Here is a 22612-nt window from a genome sequence, read left to right as displayed (position 1 = left end):
ATCAAAGTCATTCCAAAGGGAAGGTTTAACAGAGCAAATGAAATGTCTCCATACTTTTATAAGTTATATATCATCAATGATACTATTTAGGCCTATATATCATTTGCAAAGTCATCAATAGCTATTGTTTCAATTCAACCCAGACAATGCATAAAGGCCTAGGGTTTCAAGCTTTGGTTGATTTCAAATGTAATCGTCATGTTAATAATTAATATGTTGGTTTCACGTCTCCATTTCAACCAAATATCTAAGTTAAAGAATATGATTAAATCAAATCAAACGTTTAATGCAATTTAGTCCTAGATTTTTTTATTTAACTAGGCAAGTCAGTTAAGAACAAATTATTATCTACAATGACAGCCTAGGAACAGTGTGTTAACTGCCTTGTTCAGGGGCAGAATGACAGATTCTTACCTTGTCAGCTCAGGGATTTGATCTAGCAACCTTTCAGTTACTGGCCCAACTAGGCTACCTGCCGCCCCAAACTGAATGAAGACGGGAATCCAACATATTAATTATACATTTGTAGACAAACTAGAATGAAGGCCAGACTAAGTCAGTGGCACAAAAGATACATCTCCTTCAAATGTTGATTTTTGGTTGCATTTTCAACCAAACACAATTCAATATTACTTTTGTAATACAGTATGTAGCCAAAAGTTAAGGCTATATTAATAACTAACGTGACAGTATTATTCAACCTTAAAATGAGTATCACATCCATGGCCACATTTTGAGGTTACTGTGTCTTCTTATGCAATCATAGTAATTGTGCATGTTCAACATAGCATGCAAAGGTTGCAGGTCTGTGTAGATCTTCACAATTGCTTTAATCTGATCACTTGCATGTACTTTTAATGTAATCTCAACTGCAATTCAGGTCATTTGTTGTGCTATTAGATGAAGCACAGTGATACACATTCATCTGTTGTATAAATAAAACATATCTGACATTGTACTCCCATTTAAACTTTGTTGTGCTTTTAAACGTTTAAAAGACGTTGTGACATTTAGATGACAACTGAACAAACAATCTGACATTGTTCTTCCATTGCTTTTAGATGGTTGAAAGCATAGTGATAACACATTGGGAATTCAACAAACGTCTGGCTGTCCTTTTTGAGTGGTTGAATAAAGGTTGAAATCTCACTGATCAACATCTCAACCAAATATGGCGTGGTGTGCACAGCGGGATCTCTCCTTGTCTTTCTATGTCTCGCTCTTCATTAGTGAAACTAACATAGTTACTTATAATGCAGGACATACTTCAAGGTTTCTCTTCATTAGTGAAACTAACATAGTTACTTATAATGCAGCACATACTTCAAGGTTTCTCTTCATTAGTGAAACTAAATTAGTTACTTATAATGCAGGACATACTTCAAGGTTTCTCTTCATTAGTGAAACTAACATAGTTACTTATAATGCAGGACATACTTCAAGGTTTCCGTTGACATCTGCAGGTTGTAATTCTTTTCCGTTTCAGGCAGTCTGGAAAAGTCCACAAGGCAGGGGTGCTGCCGCTTATTATCGTCCCTCATCTGTGAAACACATGAGAATTGTTCATGTACAAGTATTTGTTACAACTGTCTTGACAAAAGGGAAAATAAGTATTCCAAAAGGTGAGTATAATTCAAATCACAATCAACAGGGGAGTACTCTTAGAAAAAAAAGGTGCTATCTAGAACCTAAAAGTGTTCTTCAGCTGTCCCCATAAGAGTTAGAACACTTTTAGTTCCAGGTAGAGCCCTTTTGGGTTCCATGTAGAAACCTTTCCAGAGAGTTCTACATCGATCCAAAAAGGGTTCTACCTAGAACCAAAAAGGGTTATCCTTTTTGGAACCCTTTTTTCTAAGAGTGTGGGGATGTTGTCTACATACAGAGGGCTACTGGTGTACTGGAGTGATAATACGGTCTAGTCTAGTGGACATGTTATGAATGTAGAGGAGGAGCATGTTCTTGGAAGATAGAGGTGTGAGTCCTGAAAACCAAGCCAAGTGAGATATATAATTATATTCTTGACTGCTGTGTTTTACCTCTAATAATCCATCTGTCTGCTCTTTCCAGCCCAAGCAGTATTACATCCATGTTGACCAAGAAAACATGAAGTGGTTTTGTTGTACAGATATGTAGCTATTTGTGTGCTACATGAACCCCCGGGAGCTCTTTTGTGAATAGCACAAGAACTCCCCAGGAATTATTTTACCTAACAGACTTTTCCTATAGCCTATTACAGTGCAGACAGCCTACTACAGTGCAGACAGCCTACTACAGTCTAGACAGCCTACTACAGTGCAGACAGCCTACTACAGTGCAGACAGCCTACTACAGTCCAGACATCATACTACAGTCCAGACATCATACTACAGTCCAGACATCATACTACAGTCCAGACAGCCTACTACAGTCCAGACAGCCTACTACAGTCCATTCAAATAGGGCTTTGTCAGAGGACAAAGAAGTCCATGCTGTTATTCTTACTAGCCTTGGTATGAATGTCACACAGCTTATTTGAGATTATTTTTATACCGTCAATGGTCCATGCTGATAAAACTATTACAAGTATTCTATAACCATACTAGCCTCCGATAGTGAAGTGTGTCAGGCAGCTAATATAGATACCCTATCTCTGTACCCCATAGCAACCACAGCAACTAAAACTCAGACCTCTTTAAAATCAGCACTGAAGCTGTGCTCTCTGGAGAGTGGAATAGAATAACAGCGCTGTCCAGGTATGTGTTCTGTTCAGCCCAGATTTAGTATATTGTCTCCCTGGTGTAGCTTGCTCCATGCACTGCCAGGACAACGTCACCCGGCCTAAGCTAACGAGGTCTCGTAAAAAACAGATAAAAGCCAAACTGCTATGTCAGGGGTGCAGAATTCTGTTTAAATGAATAAGAGAGTTTGACCCCGGCGTGATAGATCGCCTCACCATAACTCAAAGGCTCTATTAAGATGTGGGAACTGATGGAATGGCTGGCAGTCCAGTGGGTGGACAAATCACACTGTCACAGTTGTGTTTAAAAGTGGGATAGGGTGGAAGGAGGGACTGCAGGAATGAGAGAATCATTCAGTAGGGTGGGCTGCGGTGGTCTACTCTACACACATCCATCACTTATGTAAAATAGACATAAGAGCTGTGTTGCATATTGTTTCTGGTATTGATTGTCTGCACCTTTAAGGGCAGTGGGGCACAACAGGTCATTTTGGCAATGTACTAACATGAAACCAAGAAACAGTCATTCAGTCTTTGTAACAGTAGGGCTTAATGAATTCGCGTCCAGTTTAATAATCTGGAATTCAACTAACAGAGAGAGAGAAAAATACCACTCAAAGTCTTTCCAATCAGTAAAGTGTCCACTAAAATTCCCTGAACTGAATTACAATGTTGGGTGGCAAGTAGCATAGCGGTTAAGAGTGTTGGGCCAGCAACCGAAAGGTCATTGGTTCAAATCTCTCTAATGGCAGATCCCTGGCTATGAGCCCACTCTCTGAGGGTGTCTCAGGGGGAGTGGGATAGGCAACAAATTAATTTCCCAATTCACACATGAACTTATGTGAAATAAGACATATGTAAACACACACCTAATTATCTTATCTTATTACCAATATTCTAAACATGTCACTGAGGTCTATTTCCTGTTTTATTGCTGCAACAGAATGGCCAAAATGTCCTTCTGTGCCTTTGACTACAACAATTGCATTGTAATTCATGACTGATTTAGGACACAGAAAAGATGAGTCTCTCGCCTACAAACAAACAAAAATGGAGTCTCTAGAATGAATGGCATGACGAGCACAAAAGGAGAAATATGGAAGTATTCTTCACTTACCCTCTGTTGGGTTTGAACCGCAAATTATAAAAGAGAAAGCAAAATGGTGTACAGGCTTGTTTTGGTGCTTTAACATTGGTAGAATTTATAAGATTAGGTCAGGGTTAATGCATTTCATATAAATAATTATCATAATTGGCCTAACACAAACAAACATTTGCAAGCTGAGATTTATTTATGTTTATAGTTTATTTATGTTTATATTGGTTGGTATTCAGACCCTTTGACATTTTCCACATTTTGTTACGGCCTTATTCTAATTGAATTGTTTTTCCCCCTTATCAATCAACACACAATAGCCCATAATGACAAAGCAAAAACATTTAATTTAGAAATTATTGCTAATTAAAAATAAAAATAAAAACTGAAATATGACATTTACATCAGTATTCAGACCCTTTATCCAGTACTTTGTTGAAGCACCTTTGGCAGCGATTACAGCCTCGAGTCTTCTTGGGTATGACGCTACAAGTTTGGCACACCTGTATTTGGGGAGTTTCTCCCATTCTTCTCTGCAGATCCTCTCAAGCTCTGTCAGGTTGGATGGGGAGGTTTGCTGCACAGCAATTTTCAGGTCTCTCCAGAGATGTTCGATCGGCTTCAAATCCGGGCTCTGGCTGGGCCACTCAAGGACATTCAGAGACTTGTCCCGAAGCTACTCCTGCATTGTCTTGGCTGTGTGCTTAGGGTCATTGTCCTGATGGAAGGTGAACCTTCGCCCCAGTCTGAGGTCCTGAGTGCTCTGGAGCAGGTTTTCATCAAGGATCTCTCTGTACTTTGCTCCATTCATCTTTGCCTCTATCCTGACTAGTCTCCCAGTCCCTGCCACTGAAAAACATCCCCACAGCATGATGCTGCCACCACCATGCTTCACAGTAGGGATGGTGCCAGGTTTCCTCCAGACGTGACGCTTGGCATTCAGGCCAAAGAGTTCAATCTTGGTTTCATCAGACCAGAGAATCTTGTTTCTGATGGTCTGAGTCCTTAAGGTGCCTTTTGGCAAACTCCAAGCGGGCTGTCATGTGCCTTTTACTGAGGAGTGGCTTCTGTAGGAAGAGTCTTGTTGGTTCCAAACTTATTCTATTTAAGAATGATGGAGGCCACTGTGTTCTTGGGGACCTTCAATGCTGCAGACATTTTTTGGTACACTTCCCCAGATCTGTGCCTCGACACAATGCTGTCTCGGGCATCAACGGACAATTCCTTCGACCTCATGGCTTGGTTTTTGCTCTGACATGCCCTGTCAACTGTGGGACCTTATATAGACAGGTGTGTGCCTTTCCAAATCATGTACAATCAATTGAATTTACCACAGGTGGACTCCAATCAAGTTGTAGAAACATCTCAAGCATGATCAATGGAAACAGGATGCACCTGAGCTCAATTTCGAGTCTCATGGCAAAGGGTCTGAATACTTATGTAAATAAGGTATTTTTGTTTTTATTTTTAAGAAATGTGCAAAAATGTCAAAAAACATGTTTTTGCTTTGTCATTATGGGATATTGTGTGTAGATTGCTAAGGATTTTTTTTTACTTAATCGATTTTAGAATAAGGCTGTAATGTAACAAAATGTGGAACAAGTTACTGGGTCTGAATACTCTCTGTCAATGACATGGACTCCCCAAAATAGTTTGCCAGTGCTCTGTGAATCTATCAAATCTATTCTCTCCATCAGTGTTAAAGAGGTCTCCTACCTTCCCATAAGACCAGCCCAGTTCTATCTTGTTCATGGCCCACAGCTCGTGGATATTCTCAGCCAGTCTGTCCCGGACCTTCTCCAGGTATGGCAGCATGACAATCTGAGAGACAAAGAATGTAGTAGATAAACAGCATCCGTTTGTAGACAGTACAGTAGACCTATGTCATCAATCATACATTGTGGATATTTGGAAACACTTACAATGTAGGTGTTACTGTACAAGCCCCTTTAAAACATGCAGTATAAACACTGTTACTGTGTTTAAGATGAGCCATGTTGCAGTTAATGTGAGGCGTTCTGAGCTGAAAGCCATACCCCTGTTACCTGGCTGGTCTCCACAGGGGTGGGTATGAAGGAGGCCTGAGACATGAACTGTGTGGTCCCCAGCAGGTCTCGTACCCCCTCCATGTCCCTTTTGTACTCCTTCACCGGCTCCACCTTCATCTTCTCCTTGGGGAGCAGGGCCTCGTAACACGGAGCATAGCCCAACGGAGGCAGGAACTTGAAGTCGCCATGACGACCGCCCATCAGGAAACGCACCCTAGAGAGAGAGGGACTTACCAATCAGTGTGTTCAGTATGTGGGTGACAGCTTGAGAGTGATGAGGGGGGTTAATGTTGATAGTGGTGGAGGGGTTAGTGGAGGGGATTAGAGCAGAACATAGTGCCACTGAGGCCAAACAATAGCCCCTCATCAGCTCTAGCCAAGCCCCAGACCTGCTCTAACCAACCTCCAGACTAGCTCTAACCAACCCTCATACCAGCTCTAACCTACCCTCAGACCAGCTCTAACCAATCCTCATACCAGCTCTAACCTACCCCCAGACCAGCTCTATCCAAGCCCCAGACCAGCTCTAACCGAGCCCCAACCCAGCTCTAACCGAGCCCCAGACCAGCTCTAACCGAGCCCCAGACCAGCTCTAACCGAGCCCCAGACCAGCCCTAACCGAGCCCCAGACCAGCCCTAACCGAGCCCCAGACCAGCCCTAACCGAGCCCCAGACCAGCCCTAACCGAGCCCCAGACTAGCCCTAACCGAGCCCCAGACCAGCTCTAACCGAGCCCCAGACCAGCTCTAACCGAGGCCCAGCCCAGCTCTAACCGAGGCCCAGCCCAGCTCTAACCCGAGGCCCAGCCCAGCTCTAACCCGAGGCCCAGCCCAGCTCTAACCCGAGGCCCAGCCCAGCTCTAACCCGAGGCCCAGCCCAGCTCTAACCCGAGGCCCAGCCCAGCTCTAACCCGAGGCCCAGCCCAGCTCTAACCCGAGGCCCAGCCCAGCTCTAACCCGAGGCTCAGACCCAGCTCTAACCCGAGGCTCAGACCCAGCTCTAACCCGAGGCTCAGACCCAGCTCTAACCCGAGGCTCAGACCCAGCTCTAACCCGAGGCCCAGGCCCAGTCCAGCTCTACCGAGGCCCAGCCCAGCTTTAGCCACCCCAGCCCAGCTCTAATCGAGGACCAGACCAGCTCTAACCGAGCCCCAGACCAGCTCCAACTGAACCCCAGCCCAGCTCCAACTGAACCCCAGCCCAGCTCCAACTGAACCCCAGCCCAGCTCCAACTGAACCCCAGCCCAGCTTCAACTGAACCCCAGCCCAGCTCCAACTGAACCCCAGACCAGCTCTAACCAAGCCCCAACCCAGCTCTAACCAAGCCCCAACCCAGCCCTAACCGAGCCCCAGACCAGCCCTAACCGAGCCCCAGACCAGCCCTAACCGAGCCCCAGACCAGCCCTAACCAAGCCCCAGACCAGCTCTAACCAAGCCCCAGACCAGCTCTAACCGAGCCCCAGCCCAGCTCTAACCGAGGCCCAACCCAGCTCTAACCGAGGCCCAGCCCAGCTCTAACCGAGGCCCAGCCCAGCTCTAACCGAGGCCCAGCCCAGCTCTAACCGAGGCCCAGCCCAGCTCTAACGCGAGGCTCAGACCCAGCTCTAACCCGAGGCTCAGGCCCAGCCCAGCTCTAACCGAGGCCCAGCCCAGCTTTAGCCACCCCAGCCCAGCTCTAATCGAGGACCAGACCAGCTCTAACCGAGCCCCAGACCAGCTCCAACTGAACCCCAGCCCAGCTCCAACTGAACCCCAGCCCAGCTCCAACTGAACCCCAGCCCAGCTCCAACTGAACCCCAGCCCAGCTCCAACTGAACCCCAGCCCAGCTCTAACTGAACCCCAGCCCAGCTCCAACTGAACCCCAGCCCAGCTCCAACTGAACCCCAGCCCAGCTCCAACTGAACCCCAGCCCAGCTCCAACTGAACCCCAGCCCAGCTCCAACTGAACCCCAGACCAGCTCTAACTGAACCCCAGCCCAACTCCAACTGAACCCCAGCCCCAGCCTCAATCTAGCTTTAACCAAGCCCCAGGTCAACTCTAAACAAGCTCCAGCTGAGCCTGGCAGAGCAGAAAGTGACTATGACTAACCCCACTTTGAGAATGATGCAATATTTCAGCCCACCACTCAGAAGCCCTCCTGGGCCGTAACCGAAATAGCAGCTGTAGTAGTGATGATGACGCATTCACTCCAATTCTCACTGAGTGCAGTGCACAAATCAATTATTAACAAGTGTGTGCCGTTGCGTAGCATGCCCCGCTGCACAGAGGACAGGAAATGTTCACACCCCACAGGGTTTGTTTACAATATATGATGTTGCCTGCATCATACAGACAGAATAACGCTGACAGAATTCCTATAATTATGAGTTCCTGTTAATTTTGTATAATGCTGTATAATTTTGCATAATTCTTCTGAAAATGTTATTGTGGTAATTGAGATACAGTGTAGCTTGCAGGCCATTATGGAATTTGATGTGAACTGAAATATTTTGAGCTGTCAAGCGTCATGTCTCAGACAGTGGTCCAGAATAGTAAAATGCCATTTTGCTGTAGAAAACAGGGTCGGTCATGAAATCCTGGAAAGCTTCCTGGAGCCTGAAATTTCATTTTTCAGACATGTCAGTCACATCATTTGCTGTTGACATGGCAACACAAGTGAGTAAGATGTATGCCGAGCCCTTAAGGATTTATATTTAGAGGAAACTATAGAGGAATGGATTAGATGGAGTTTTGTGCAAACTAGAGGGAGAATAGAAAGCAATTTGAGGAGCGGGCCCTGTATGTGTGTATACGTGTTCATTCATATAAACGGCAGGTGTGTGTGTGTAAGACAGACACATACTTGACCCCAGCGGAAAAGCTGACAACAGGGAAGAAGAGTCCATCGATGTTGAAGTTCTCGAACATGCCCTGTACGGGCTGTCCATTGATCCTGAAGGAGATGCTGGGGGCTCCCAGGTCCAGACAACAGCTCACCACATCCTCAGAGGTCAGGATGTGTTGGTTAATAGAAGCCACCGCCCGGGAGATACGACCTGCAATAAACCACAGACTCAGCACAGAAATATGACCTGCAAGACACACACATGCATGCACACGCACACACAGTGGGCAGGGATATTTGTCCTGCAGGACACACACTGTCTAGACACAATCTGGGTGACTTCTCATCATTTATGAAGCAGGTGACTTAATGTGCTTGAGACTCAGATGGAAAAAAAACTGACCTGACCAGAGATGAAGTCCGTCAAAGCCATAAGAGTAGAGGTCGTCCCCCACCCCGTTGCCCCCCCAACCCTCCCCTCCACCTGGGTAAGGGGCGTAACCCTTGTTGGTGGCCCAGCCCACACGCAGGTGAGAGGGATCGCTGGTCAAGAAGTGGTCCACCTGATCAATCATCAGCTCGTAGTACCACTTCTTATACTGGGCCGAGCCTTCACTCATTCCCAGGTAAATGTTGGGCCTCATGCTGCCAAAGATTAGAGACACGGATTAGGGCTTAGTCACATACCGGTAACTGTGATCGATGTTGTTATATGCACCTTCACCTTGCACAATCTAATCAAACAAACACAGCAATGAAAAGGATATCCAACACTATATATACAGTGGGGAGAACAAGTATTTGATAACCTGCAAAATCGGCAGTGTTTCCTACTTACAAAGCATGTAGAGGTCTGTAATTTTTATCATGAGAGACAGAATCTAAAACAAAAATCCAGAAAATCACATTGTATGATTTTTTAGTAATTAATTTGCATTTTATTGCATGACATAAGTATTTGATACATCAGAAAAGCAGAACTTAATATTTGGTACAGAAACCTTTGTTTGCAATTACAGAGATCATACGTTTCCTGTAGTTCTTGACCAGGTTTACACACACTGCAGCAGGGATTTTGGTCCACTCCTCCATACAGGCCTTCTCCAGATCCTTCAGGTTTCGGGGCTGTTGCTGGGCAATACGTACTTTCAGCTCCCTTCAAACATTTTCTATTGGGTTCAGGTCTGGAGACTGGCTAGGCCACTCCAGGACCTTGAGATGCTTCTTACGGAGACACTCCTTAGTTGCCCTGGCTGTGTGTTTCAGGTCGTTGTCATGCTGGAAGACCCAGCCACGAACCATCTTCAATGCTCTTACTGAGGGAAGGAGGTTGCTGGCCAAGATCTCGCGATACATGGCCCCATCCATCCATCCTCCCCTCAATACGGTGCAGTCGTCCTGTCCCCTTTGCAGAAAAGCATCCCCAAAGAATGATGTTTCCACCTCCATGCTTCACGGTTGGGATGGTGTTCTTGGGGTTGTACTCATCCTTCTTCTTCCTCCAAACACGGCGAGTGGAGTTTAGACCAAAAAGCTATATTTTTGTCTCATCAGACCACATGACCTTCTCCCATTCCTCCTCTGGATCATCCAGATGGTCATTGGCAAACTTCAGACGGGCCTGGACATGCACTGGCTTGAGCAGGGGGACCTTGCGTGTGCTGCAGGATTTTAATCCATGACGGTGTAGTGTGTTACTAATGGTTTTCTTTGAGACTGTGGTCCCAGCTCTCTTCAGGTCATTGACCAGGTCCTGCCGTGTAGTTCTGGGCTGTTCCCTCACCTTCCTCATGATCATTGATGCCCCACGAGGTGAGATCTTGCATGGAGCCCCAGACCGATTGACCATCATCTTGAACTTCTTCCATTTTCTAATAATTGCACCAACATTTGTTGCCTTCTCGCCAAGCTGCTTGCCTATTGTCCTGTAGCCCATCCCAGCCTTGTGCAGGTCTACAATTTTATCCCTGATGTCCTTACACAGCTCTCTGGTCTTGGCCATTGTGGAGAGGTTGGAGTCTGTTTGATTGAGTGTGTGGACAGGTGTCTTTTATACAGGTAACGAGTTCAAACAGGTGCAGTTAATACAGGTAATGAGTGGAGAACAGGAGGGCTTCTTAAAGAAAAACTAACAGGTCTGTGAGAGCCGGATTTCTTACTGGTTGGTAGGTGATCAAATACTTATGTCATGCAATAAAATGCAAATGAATTACTTAAAAATCATACAATGTGATTTTCTGGATTTTTGTTTTAGATTCCGTCTCGCACAGTTGAAGTGTACCTATGATAAAAATTACAGACCTCTACATGCTTTGTAAGTAGGTAGTAGTAGGTAAGTAGGAAAACCTGCAAAATCGGCAGTGTATCAAATACTTGTTCTCCCCACTGTATATATATATATCACTCATACTTTACAACCAGTAGCGCCTTAATCTAATTACACTGGGCTGGGATTGGATGGCTTTTTACCTTTGAACATTATTGACCAATCGGGTCTGGAGAAGCAGATCTCTTTTGGGGAGCAGGTGATCGCAGATGAGGTTCTGATTGGCTCGTACTGCCACCCCATTACACACACACAGGGAACAGAGAACATCCAAAATCTGCAGGGTGAGAGAGAGAGAGAGAGAGAGAATTACCTTTAGCTATTAAATAACAACTTGTCTGTTAGAAAGCTTTCCACAGTATGTGGCATGGTATTAGTCAGAAACAGTTATTCTGTTATTATTACTTAAGGCATAAGTAGGATAATTTTGGTCATAAAGTCAGTACATTCCAAAACGGAGTTTTGCAAGATTTGTGTAACTGAGGTCGTCACGACTTACTTGTACTACCATTATGACCACTTGCTCAGAAACACGGATTTGTAACACCTAAAGATAATTGTCATGCACAGACAAAGAGCTGCGGTGATCTTGATAGGGATCACTCAAGTATGTCACTGTTTTGGGCAAAAGGAGAATTGAGACTATGTGCACTTGCATCCTAACTGCCACTTGTCAATATTCCAAAAATCAGAATCAATTCACGTGCATCTTGTGTTTATCTTAGATTAATGATGACTATTTTGAGGAAGTGGTACTGTCTATGTTGTTGCTACCGTGCCTCAAGAGGGATAAACAACAATAACTTCCAGGGTACAATAAAGCAAACATAACACACCCACATCAAACCACACCCCCAAGACTCAAATATAATTTTTCTTAATGAGCAGTAGAAAAAAATGCGGAATCGGTGAGTCCAGCCGCTCTTTAATGCAGCCAGTCATAATTACTACTGAGAGATGCTAATCAGCAGAAACCACATCCAGTAATATCATTTTGATGCATGTGGGCCCATCCTAGCTTTACAAAGCAGAAGAATTAAATGGGCAAAGAACGGCAGCCAAGGGAGCCAGGCCAAGACCTGCGCTTTATTATCAGCGGCTTTATGACCGGCTACAGCCAAATGATACAACCACTGTGATTTATGACAAAGGAGATGGCAGCCCCGCTGGAGTGCTTATTTCAATGTAAACATATTGATACACAATGCCTATACACATTACAGTCAAATGCCCAGCCCCAACAAGAACTCATCAACTCTCTGCAGCCCTGTCAGCACTGGGGGTACTAATAAAATGCAGGCTCATCTGTGAATTACTGTGCTTTATAAGAAACTGTGGTCAAGCTCTTGTGATGGATAATTAGTATCAAAACAAAAACTATGTAGTTCCAGTATATGCACTTGATCCTGCTGATATATTTGATACAGCTCCTCCTCCGGTTTCAGCTCACCTTGTGGTTGCGTCCATGTTTGTAGAGCAGGGAGATGATGGACTTGATATGTCCTCTCTGGATGATATTTAGAGCCTCCGGGCTCTCAATTAGAATGCAGTGGAGAACCTCCAGTATGCCTGCCGTGGCAAATCATCAATTAACGGCCACAGAGGACAAGGGAACAAGACACAAAAGGTAATTTCGCAAACGCATGCTCTTGAGCACAAGTAGAGGGTATGACGATACATGGCCAGGCATTACTAAAGCCATCCAGGACTCTAAACACCAGGTCTGGGGTTTACAACAGTGTAATCCAACTCCACATCACCTTTTAAACCATGTGCAGACAGCATGCAGGTTGAGGAGAGGTAGGACAATGTCACAAAAAGCTTTATTGATTGATTGACTGAATCGATAATGAAAAAAGAAGTAGGCTGCTTCAGCCCGGAGACTTTACATACATAAAAGATTAGCAAGGATAAAAACACAATAAAGCCTTGGGGCTTATTTCTATTGTGGTCCTCATAAACACGTGTCATGGTGGTATCATATTATCATTTAAACACGTGTCATGGTGGTATCATGTTATCATTTAAACACGTGTCATAATGGTATCATGTTATCATTTAAACACGTGTCATGGTGGTATCATGTTATCATTTAAACACGTGTCATGGTGGTATCATGTTATCATTTAAACACGTGTCATTGTGGTATCATGTTATCATTTAAACACGTGTCATGGTGGTATCATGTTATCATTTAAACACGTGTCATGGTGGTATCATGTTATCATTTAAACACGTGTCATGGTGGTATCATGTTATCATTTATACAAGTGTCATGGTGGTATCATGTTATCATTTAAACACGTGTCATAATGGTATCATGTTGTTATCATTTAAACACGTGTCATGGTGGTATCATGTTATCATTTAAACACGTGTCATAATGGTATCATGTTATCATTTAAACACGTGTCATGGTGGTATCATGTTATCATTTAAACACGTGTCATGGTGGTATCATGTTATCATTTAAACACGTGTCATGGTGGTATCATGTTATCATTTAAACACGTGTCATGGTGGTATCATGTTATCATTTAAACACGTGTCATAATGGTATCATGTTATCATTTAAACACGTGTCATGGTGGTATCATGTTATCATTTAAACACGTGTCATGGTGGTATCATGTCATCATTTAAACACGTGTCATGGTGGTATCATGTTATCATTTAAACACGTGTCATGGTGGTATCATGTTATCATTTAAACACGTGTCATAATGGTATCATGTTATCATTTAAACACGTGTCATGGTGGTATCATGTTATCATTTAAACACGTGTCATGGTGGTATCATGTTACCATTTAAACACGTGTCATGGTGGTATCATGTTATCATTTAAACACGTGTCATGGTGGTATCATGTTATCATTTAAACACGTGTCATGGTGGTATCATGTTATCATTTAAACACGTGTCATAATGGTATCATGTTATCATTTAAACACGTGTCATGGTGGTATCATGTTATCATTTAAACACGTGTCATAATGGTATCATGTTATCATTTAAACACGTGTCATGGTGGTATCATGTTATCATTTAAACACGTGTCATGGTGGTATCATGTTATCATTTAAACACGTGTCATGGTGGTATCATGTTATCATTTAAACACGTGTCATAATGGTATCATGTTATCATTTAAACACGTGTCATGGTGGTATCATGTTATCATTTAAACACGTGTCATGGTGGTATCATGTTATCATTTAAACACGTGTCATGGTGGTATCATGTTATCATTTAAACACGTGTCATGGTGGTATCATGTTATCATTTAAACACGTGTCATGGTGGTATCATGTTATCATTTAAACACGTGTCATGGTGGTATCATGTTATCATTTAAACACGTGTCATGGTGGTATCATGTCATCATTTAAACACGTGTCATGGTGGTATCATGTTATCATTTAAACACGTGTCATAATGGTATCATGTTATCATTTAAACACGTGTCATGGTGGTATCATGTTATCATTTAAACACGTGTCATGGTGGTATCATGTTACCATTTAAACACGTGTCATGGTGGTATCATGTTATCATTTAAACACGTGTCATGGTGGTATCATGTTATCATTTAAACACGTGTCATGGTGGTATCATGTTATCATTTAAACACGTGTCATAATGGTATCATGTTATCATTTAAACACGTGTCATGGTGGTATCATGTTATCATTTAAACACGTGTCATGGTGGTATCATGTTATCATTTAAACACGTGTCATAATTGTATCATGTTATCATTTAAACACGTGTCATGGTGGTATCATGTTATCATTTAAACACGTGTCATGGTGGTATCATGTTATCATTTAAACACGTGTCATGGTGGTATCATGTTATCATTTAAACACGTGTCATAATGGTATCATGTTATCATTTAAACACGTGTCATGGTGGTATCATGTTATCATTTAAACACGTGTCATGGTGGTATCATGTTATCATTTAAACACGTGTCATGGTGGTATCGTGTTATCATTTATACAAGTGTCATGGTGGTATTGTGTTATCATTTAAACACGTGTCATGGTGGTATCATGTTATCATTTAAACACGTGTCATGGTGGTATCATGTTATCATTTAAACACGTGTCATGGTGGTATCATGTTATCATTTAAACACGTGTCATAATGGTATCATGTCATCATTTAAACACGTGTCATGGTGGTATCATGTTATCATTTAAACACGTGTCATGGTGGTATCATGTTATCATTTAAACACGTGTCATAATGGTATCATGTTATCATTTAAACACGTGTCATAATGGTATCATGTCATCATTTAAACACGTGTCATGGTGGTATCATGTTATCATTTAAACACGTGTCATGGTGGTATCATGTCATCATTTAAACACGTGTCATGGTGGTATCATGTTACCATTTAAACACGTGTCATGGTGGTATCATGTTATTATTTAAACACGTGTCATGGTGGTATCATGTTATCATTTAAACACGTCTCATAATGGTATCATGTTATCATTTAAACACGTGTCATGGTGGTATCATGTTATCATTTAAACACGTGTCATGGTGGTATCATGTTATCATTTAAACACGTGTCATGGTGGTATCATGTTATCATTTAAACACGTGTCATAATGGTATCATGTCATCATTTAAACACGTGTCATAATGGTATGATGTCATCATTTAAAAACACGTGTCATGGTGGTATCATGTTATCATTTAAACACGTGTCATGGTGGTATCATGTTATCATTTAAACACGTGTCATAATGGTATCATGTTATCATTTAAACACGTGTCATGGTGGTATCATGTTATCATTTAAACACGTGTCATAATGGTATCATGTTATCATTTAAACACGTGTCATGGTGGTATCATGTTATCATTTAAACACGTGTCATGGTGGTATCATGTTATCATTGAAACACGTGTCATGGTGGTATCATGTTATCATTTAAACACGTGTCATAATGGTATCATGTTATCATTTAAACACGTGTCATGGTGGTATCATGTTATCATTTAAACACGTGTCATGGTGGTATCATGTTATCATTTAAACACGTGTCATGGTGGTATCATGTTATCATTTAAACACGTGTCATGGTGGTATCATGTTATCATTTAAACACGTGTCATGGTGGTATCATGTTATCATTTAAACACGTGTCATGGTGGTATCATGTTATCATTTAAACACGTGTCATGGTGGTATCATGTCATCATTTAAACACGTGTCATGGTGGTATCATGTTATCATTTAAACACGTGTCATAATGGTATCATGTTATCATTTAAACACGTGTCATGGTGGTATCATGTTATCATTTAAACACGTGTCATGGTGGTATCATGTTACCATTTAAACACGTGTCATGGTGGTATCATGTTATCATTTAAACACGTGTCATGGTGGTATCATGTTATCATTTAAACACGTGTCATGGTGGTATCATGTTATCATTTAAACACGTGTCATAATGGTATCATGTTATCATTTAAACACGTGTCATGGTGGTATCATGTTATCATTTAAACACGTGTCATGGTGGTATCATGTTATCATTTAAACACGTGTCATAATTGTATCATGTTATCATTTAAACACGTGTCATGGTGGTATCATGTTATCATTTAAACACGTGTCATGGTGGTATCATGTTATCATTTAAACACGTGTCATGGTGGTATCATGTTATCATTTAAACACGTGTCATAATGGTATCATGTTATCATTTAAACACGTGTCATGGTGGTATCATGTTATCATTTAAACACGTGTCATGGTGGTATCATGTTATCATTTAAACACGTGTCATGGTGGTATCATGTTATCATTTATACAAGTGTCATGGTGGTATTGTGTTATCATTTAAACACGTGTCATGGTGGTATCATGTCATCATTTAAACACGTGTCATGGTGGTATCATGTTACCATTTAAACACGTGTCATGGTGGTATCATGTTATTATTTAAACACGTGTCATGGTGGTATCATGTTATCATTTAAACACGTCTCATAATGGTATCATGTTATCATTTAAACACGTGTCATGGTGGTATCATGTTATCATTTAAACACGTGTCATGGTGGTATCATGTTATCATTTAAACACGTGTCATGGTGGTATCATGTTATCATTTAAACACGTGTCATAATGGTATCATGTCATCATTTAAACACGTGTCATAATGGTATGATGTCATCATTTAAAAACACGTGTCATGGTGGTATCATGTTATCATTTAAACACGTGTCATGGTGGTATCATGTTATCATTTAAACACGTGTCATAATGGTATCATGTTATCATTTAAACACGTGTCATGGTGGTATCATGTTATCATTTAAACACGTGTCATAATGGTATCATGTTATCATTTAAACACGTGTCATGGTGGTATCATGTTATCATTTAAACACGTGTCATGGTGGTATCATGTTATCATTTAAACACGTGTCATGGTGGTATCATGTTATCATTTAAACACGTGTCATAATGGTATCATGTTATCATTTAAACACGTGTCATGGTGGTATCATGTTATCATTTAAACACGTGTCATGGTGGTATCATGTTATCATTTAAACACGTGTCATGGTGGTATCATGTTATCATTTAAACACGTGTCATGGTGGTATCATGTTATCATTTAAACACGTGTCATGGTGGTATCATGTTATCATTTAAACACGTGTCATGGTGGTATCATGTTATCATTTAAACACGTGTCATGGTGGTATCATGTCATCATTTAAACACGTGTCATGGTGGTATCATGTTATCATTTAAACACGTGTCATAATGGTATCATGTTATCATTTAAACACGTGTCATGGTGGTATCATGTTATCATTTAAACACGTGTCATGGTGGTATCATGTTACCATTTAAACACGTGTCATGGTGGTATCATGTTACCATTTAAACACGTGTCATGGTGGTATCATGTTATCATTTAAACACGTGTCATGGTGGTATCATGTTATCATTTAAACACGTGTCATGGTGGTATCATGTTATCATTTAAACACGTGTCATAATGGTATCATGTTATCATTTAAACACGTGTCATGGTGGTATCATGTTATCATTTAAACACGTGTCATGGTGGTATCATGTTATCATTTAAACACGTGTCATAATTGTATCATGTTATCATTTAAACACGTGTCATGGTGGTATCATGTTATCATTTAAACACGTGTCATGGTGGTATCATGTTATCATTTAAACACGTGTCATGGTGGTATCATGTTATCATTTAAACACGTGTCATAATGGTATCATGTTATCATTTAAACACGTGTCATGGTGGTATCATGTTATCATTTAAACACGTGTCATGGTGGTATCATGTTATCATTTAAACACGTGTCATGGTGGTATCATGTTATCATTTATACAAGTGTCATGGTGGTATTGTGGTATCATTTAAACACGTGTCATGGTGGTATCATGTTATCATTTAAACACGTGTCATGGTGGTATCATGTTATCATTTAAACACGTGTCATGGTGGTATCATGTTATCATTTAAACACGTGTCATAATGGTATCATGTCATCATTTAAACACGTGTCATGGTGGTATCATGTTATCATTTAAACACGTGTCATGGTGGTATCATGTTATCATTTAAACACGTGTCATAATGGTATCATGTTATCATTTAAACACGTGTCATAATGGTATCATGTCATCATTTAAACACGTGTCATGGTGGTATCATGTTATCATTTAAACACGTGTCATGGTGGTATCATGTCATCATTTAAACACGTGTCATGGTGGTATCATGTTACCATTTAAACACGTGTCATGGTGGTATCATGTTATTATTTAAACACGTGTCATGGTGGTATCATGTTATCATTTAAACACGTCTCATAATGGTATCATGTTATCATTTAAACACGCGTCATGGTGGTATCATGTTATCATTTAAACACGTGTCATGGTGGTATCATGTTATCATTTAAACACGTGTCATGGTGGTATCATGTTATCATTTAAACACGTGTCATAATGGTATCATGTCATCATTTAAACACGTGTCATAATGGTATGATGTCATCATTTAAAAACACGTGTCATGGTGGTATCATGTTATCATTTAAACACGTGTCATGGTGGTATCATGTTATCATTTAAACACGTGTCATGGTGGTATCATGTTATCATTTATACAAGTGTCATGGTGGTATCATGTTATCATTTATACAAGTGTCATGGTGGTATCATGTTATCATTTAAACACGTGTCATGGTGGTATCATGTTATCATTTAAACACGTGTCATAATGGTATCATGTTATCATTTATACAAGTGTCATGGTGGTATCATGTTATCATTTAAACACGTGCCATGGTGGTATCATGTTATCATTTAAACACGTGTCATGGTGGTATCATGTTATCATTTAAACACGTGTCATGGTGGTATCATGTTATCATTTAAACACGTGTCATAATGGTATGATGTCATCATTTAAACACGTGTCATGGTGGTATCATGTTATCATTTAAACACGTGTCATGGTGGTATCATGTTATCATTTAAACACGTGTCATGGTGGTATCATGTTATCATTTATACAAGTGTCATGGTGGTATCATGTTATCATTTATACAAGTGTCATGGTGGTATCATGTTATCATTTAAACACGTGTCATGGTGGTATCATGTTATCATTTAAACACGTGTCATGGTGGTATCATGTTATCATTTAAACACGTGTCATGGTGGTATCATGTTATCATTTAAACACGTGTCATAATGGTATGATGTCATCATTTAAACACGTGTCATGGTGGTATCATGTTATCATTTAAACACGTGTCATGGTGGTATCATGTTATCATTTAAACACGTGTCATGGTGGTATCATGTTATCATTTAAACAGGTGTCATGGTGGTATCATGTTATCATTTAAACACGTGTCATGGTGGTATCATGTTACCATTTAAACACGTGTCATGGTGGTATCATGTTATCATTTAAACACGTGTCATAATGGTATCATGTTATCATTTAAACACGTGTCATAATGGTATCATATTATTATTTAAACACGTGTCATGGTGGTATCATGTTATCATTTATACAAGTGTCATGGTGGTATCATGTTATCATTTAAACACGTGTCATAATGGTATCATGTTATTATTTAAACACGTGTCATGGCGTTATCATGGTACCTGAGGAGGACTCCAGTCTCTCCAGCTTGCTGACCAGCCAGTCCAGGTTGTTGGAGAACTGGGTGCAGTTGTTCCTGTTGCCTCGGATCAGAGCCGCTACAGGACACATGGACAAGGTCACAAGTCAAGGGGAGGAGACACATTACAGACACGATACATATCCAGTTGGCAAGTTTGAAGAGGATAATGCAAATTGCTTATCTTTGACCTACAGTAAAGCAAAAACATAGCTCCTATAGAAAAACACTGCACATCTTCCGCAACAAACAATGACACCCATGTCAAGGGAAGAAGACAGGTTACATATAATCTTTGCTAGTTATGAAGAGGATAATTCAAATTGCTTGTCTTTGACCTACAACCAACAACACTGTCAAACCTTACATCTTATACAACAAGAACAATGTCACACAAATGCACACATTAAACCACACTCCATGCCAAGGAAAGAGTAGTGTTCTTCTTCAAAGCCTTTATGCATATTAATTACGCTGTGGCGTATAAAGGAAGGGCGTGACATCAGGGGGACAAGAAAGGAGAGTCGTCCCAGCCAAAAATGACAGGGTCACCTGGCATAGACAGAGGAGAGGAGGCCTAGCTTGCAAATCCATTTAGCTGGTGCAGGTGTGTGGAGGAGGGGGTATGAGAGGGGGGACGTGGTCTGCACATTAATGCTCCCCATGAGGAGAAAGCACCATGTAAACACGCTGTGAAGGGCTCAGACAATGATACGGACACTAGAACTGGGAAGCTTCTGAGCGGGAGACATGCTCCTACTACCAAGAGGGAATGCCTATAATGTACAACTGACATGTAAAGATTGGACTGGTTTTTCCCACCCTGAAAGACCGTATTTGAACAATTTGTGGCCTAACTCAAGGATCTGGGGAAAAGTGGTGACCATCTGGTGAGCATGGGCAGTCCAGCTTGGCTGGGAGCGTGTTGTAGACATGCTGGGGGAGATGTTGGGTAGAGGCCCTGGAAGCACTTCACACAGACGTGAAATCTGCATGCTATCCTTATCCACTTCCAGCCCCTGCACGAAGCTCCAGCCCCTGTTTGTAGGTGTGTGTGTGTGTTCAAGTTTTATTAGTCGTATGTGCAAGATACACATGATATACACCGTCCAACCAAACGCTTACTTGCAGCTTCCTTCTCGACAATGCAACAACAAAAATACATTCTAAAAGATAACAATATGAACATAAAGTAAATGGCTCAGTAGAATAGAATAAACATTTTAGCATAAGAAAAATACAGGAAGGCACAAGTTATTGTCCAATATTAACACATGTATCAGGGAACGGGGGATTGGGGGGCAAGTGTTTAAATTGTACAGTATTAACAATAGTAAATAAGAATCTGGTAGCAGCAATTGTGATGTGTGTGTAGCATGAATGCATATGTGTGTGTGTGCATGTACTGTACATGTGCGTACAGTACGTATGTGTGTGTTTGTGAGTGTGTGTGTGTGGTACTAGAGTACATGTGTACTGAGGCTAGGGCTGTGAAGGTCTTGACGGTAAAGTTTATTGGTGGTGTACATAGTTTGCAGACGTTATCGCAGGTGCAGCGAAACGCTTATGTTTCTAGCTCCAACAATGCAGCAATATCTAGCCAATACAATAACATAACACACGCCTTCTGTCATTGTGAAGGGACCATTTCAGGTGTGTTTGTCCGGTCTACAATGAAAATGTGTACAGTTGAGGGTACTCGAAGACTGGAGTTGGGCACCACTGGCAAAATGGGTGGACTGACGGCCATTAAAGGGGGCAAAGCAGGAAGAAAAAGCAGGAAGAAAAAGCAGGATGTGTCAGTATGTGGTGTGATTTGTTGATTCAACTCAACTGGAATTACAAAAAATACATTCCATTGTATGAGCCACATCATTCCCCTTTGACATCATTGGAACGAACATTCTACACTACCATGAAAAATATTTGCATCACAATAGCAGGCATCCACTCTGAGTTCACCCACGAGTTCACCAGTCACATTGCCAGGGTTAGAGGTTCCACGCCCGTTCTATTCATTCTATGTGTGCTGCTGCAGGGAGGGGGGCATTGTCTAGGCAACCAAAGACTCATTTGCTATTACACCTTGTTTGTTTCAACAAGGAGCAAAAAGTTTCATCACGTTAAGAGTCCATGTTACCTAAGAAACGGACTCAACCGCAAGAACGCCCGGCCGTCCCTTCTTCAGTCAGCTGTTCGTTCCACACACACACACACACAAAATATATACACACACATACATATATTTTTTTTTTATCAAATCAAATCAAATTTTATTAGTCACATACACATGGTTAGCAGATGTTAATGCGAGTGTAGCGAAATGCTTGTGCTTCTAGTTCCGACAATGCAGTAATAACAACAAGTAATCTAACCTAAC

General features: G+C 41.4%; 1 protein-coding gene across 10 annotated transcripts in view; it reads right to left on the bottom strand.

Moving 5' to 3' along the window:
- LOC129812846 (ryanodine receptor 3-like) overlaps positions 1–22612 on the bottom strand; it is a 199661-nt gene that overhangs the window by 81459 nt on the left and 95590 nt on the right. For all 10 annotated transcript variants that reach the window (XM_055864766.1, XM_055864767.1, XM_055864775.1 and 7 more), the window contains exons 15-22: positions 20216–20311; positions 12462–12580; positions 11155–11288; positions 9089–9330; positions 8704–8896; positions 5858–6074; positions 5529–5633; positions 1438–1541 (exon numbers count right to left, since the gene is read on the bottom strand). In XM_055864766.1, the coding sequence (XP_055720741.1) occupies positions 1438–1541; positions 5529–5633; positions 5858–6074; positions 8704–8896; positions 9089–9330; positions 11155–11288; positions 12462–12580; positions 20216–20311 (1210 nt within the window). The remainder of the gene's footprint in view (positions 1–1437; positions 1542–5528; positions 5634–5857; positions 6075–8703; positions 8897–9088; positions 9331–11154; positions 11289–12461; positions 12581–20215; positions 20312–22612) is intronic.

Source organism: Salvelinus fontinalis, chromosome 16 (assembly GCF_029448725.1).
Source record: "Salvelinus fontinalis isolate EN_2023a chromosome 16, ASM2944872v1, whole genome shotgun sequence".
Taxonomy (NCBI): Eukaryota; Metazoa; Chordata; class Actinopteri; order Salmoniformes; family Salmonidae; genus Salvelinus; species Salvelinus fontinalis.
Note: the sequence above shows the minus strand (reverse complement) of the source record. Positions and strands in the feature narration are given on the sequence as shown.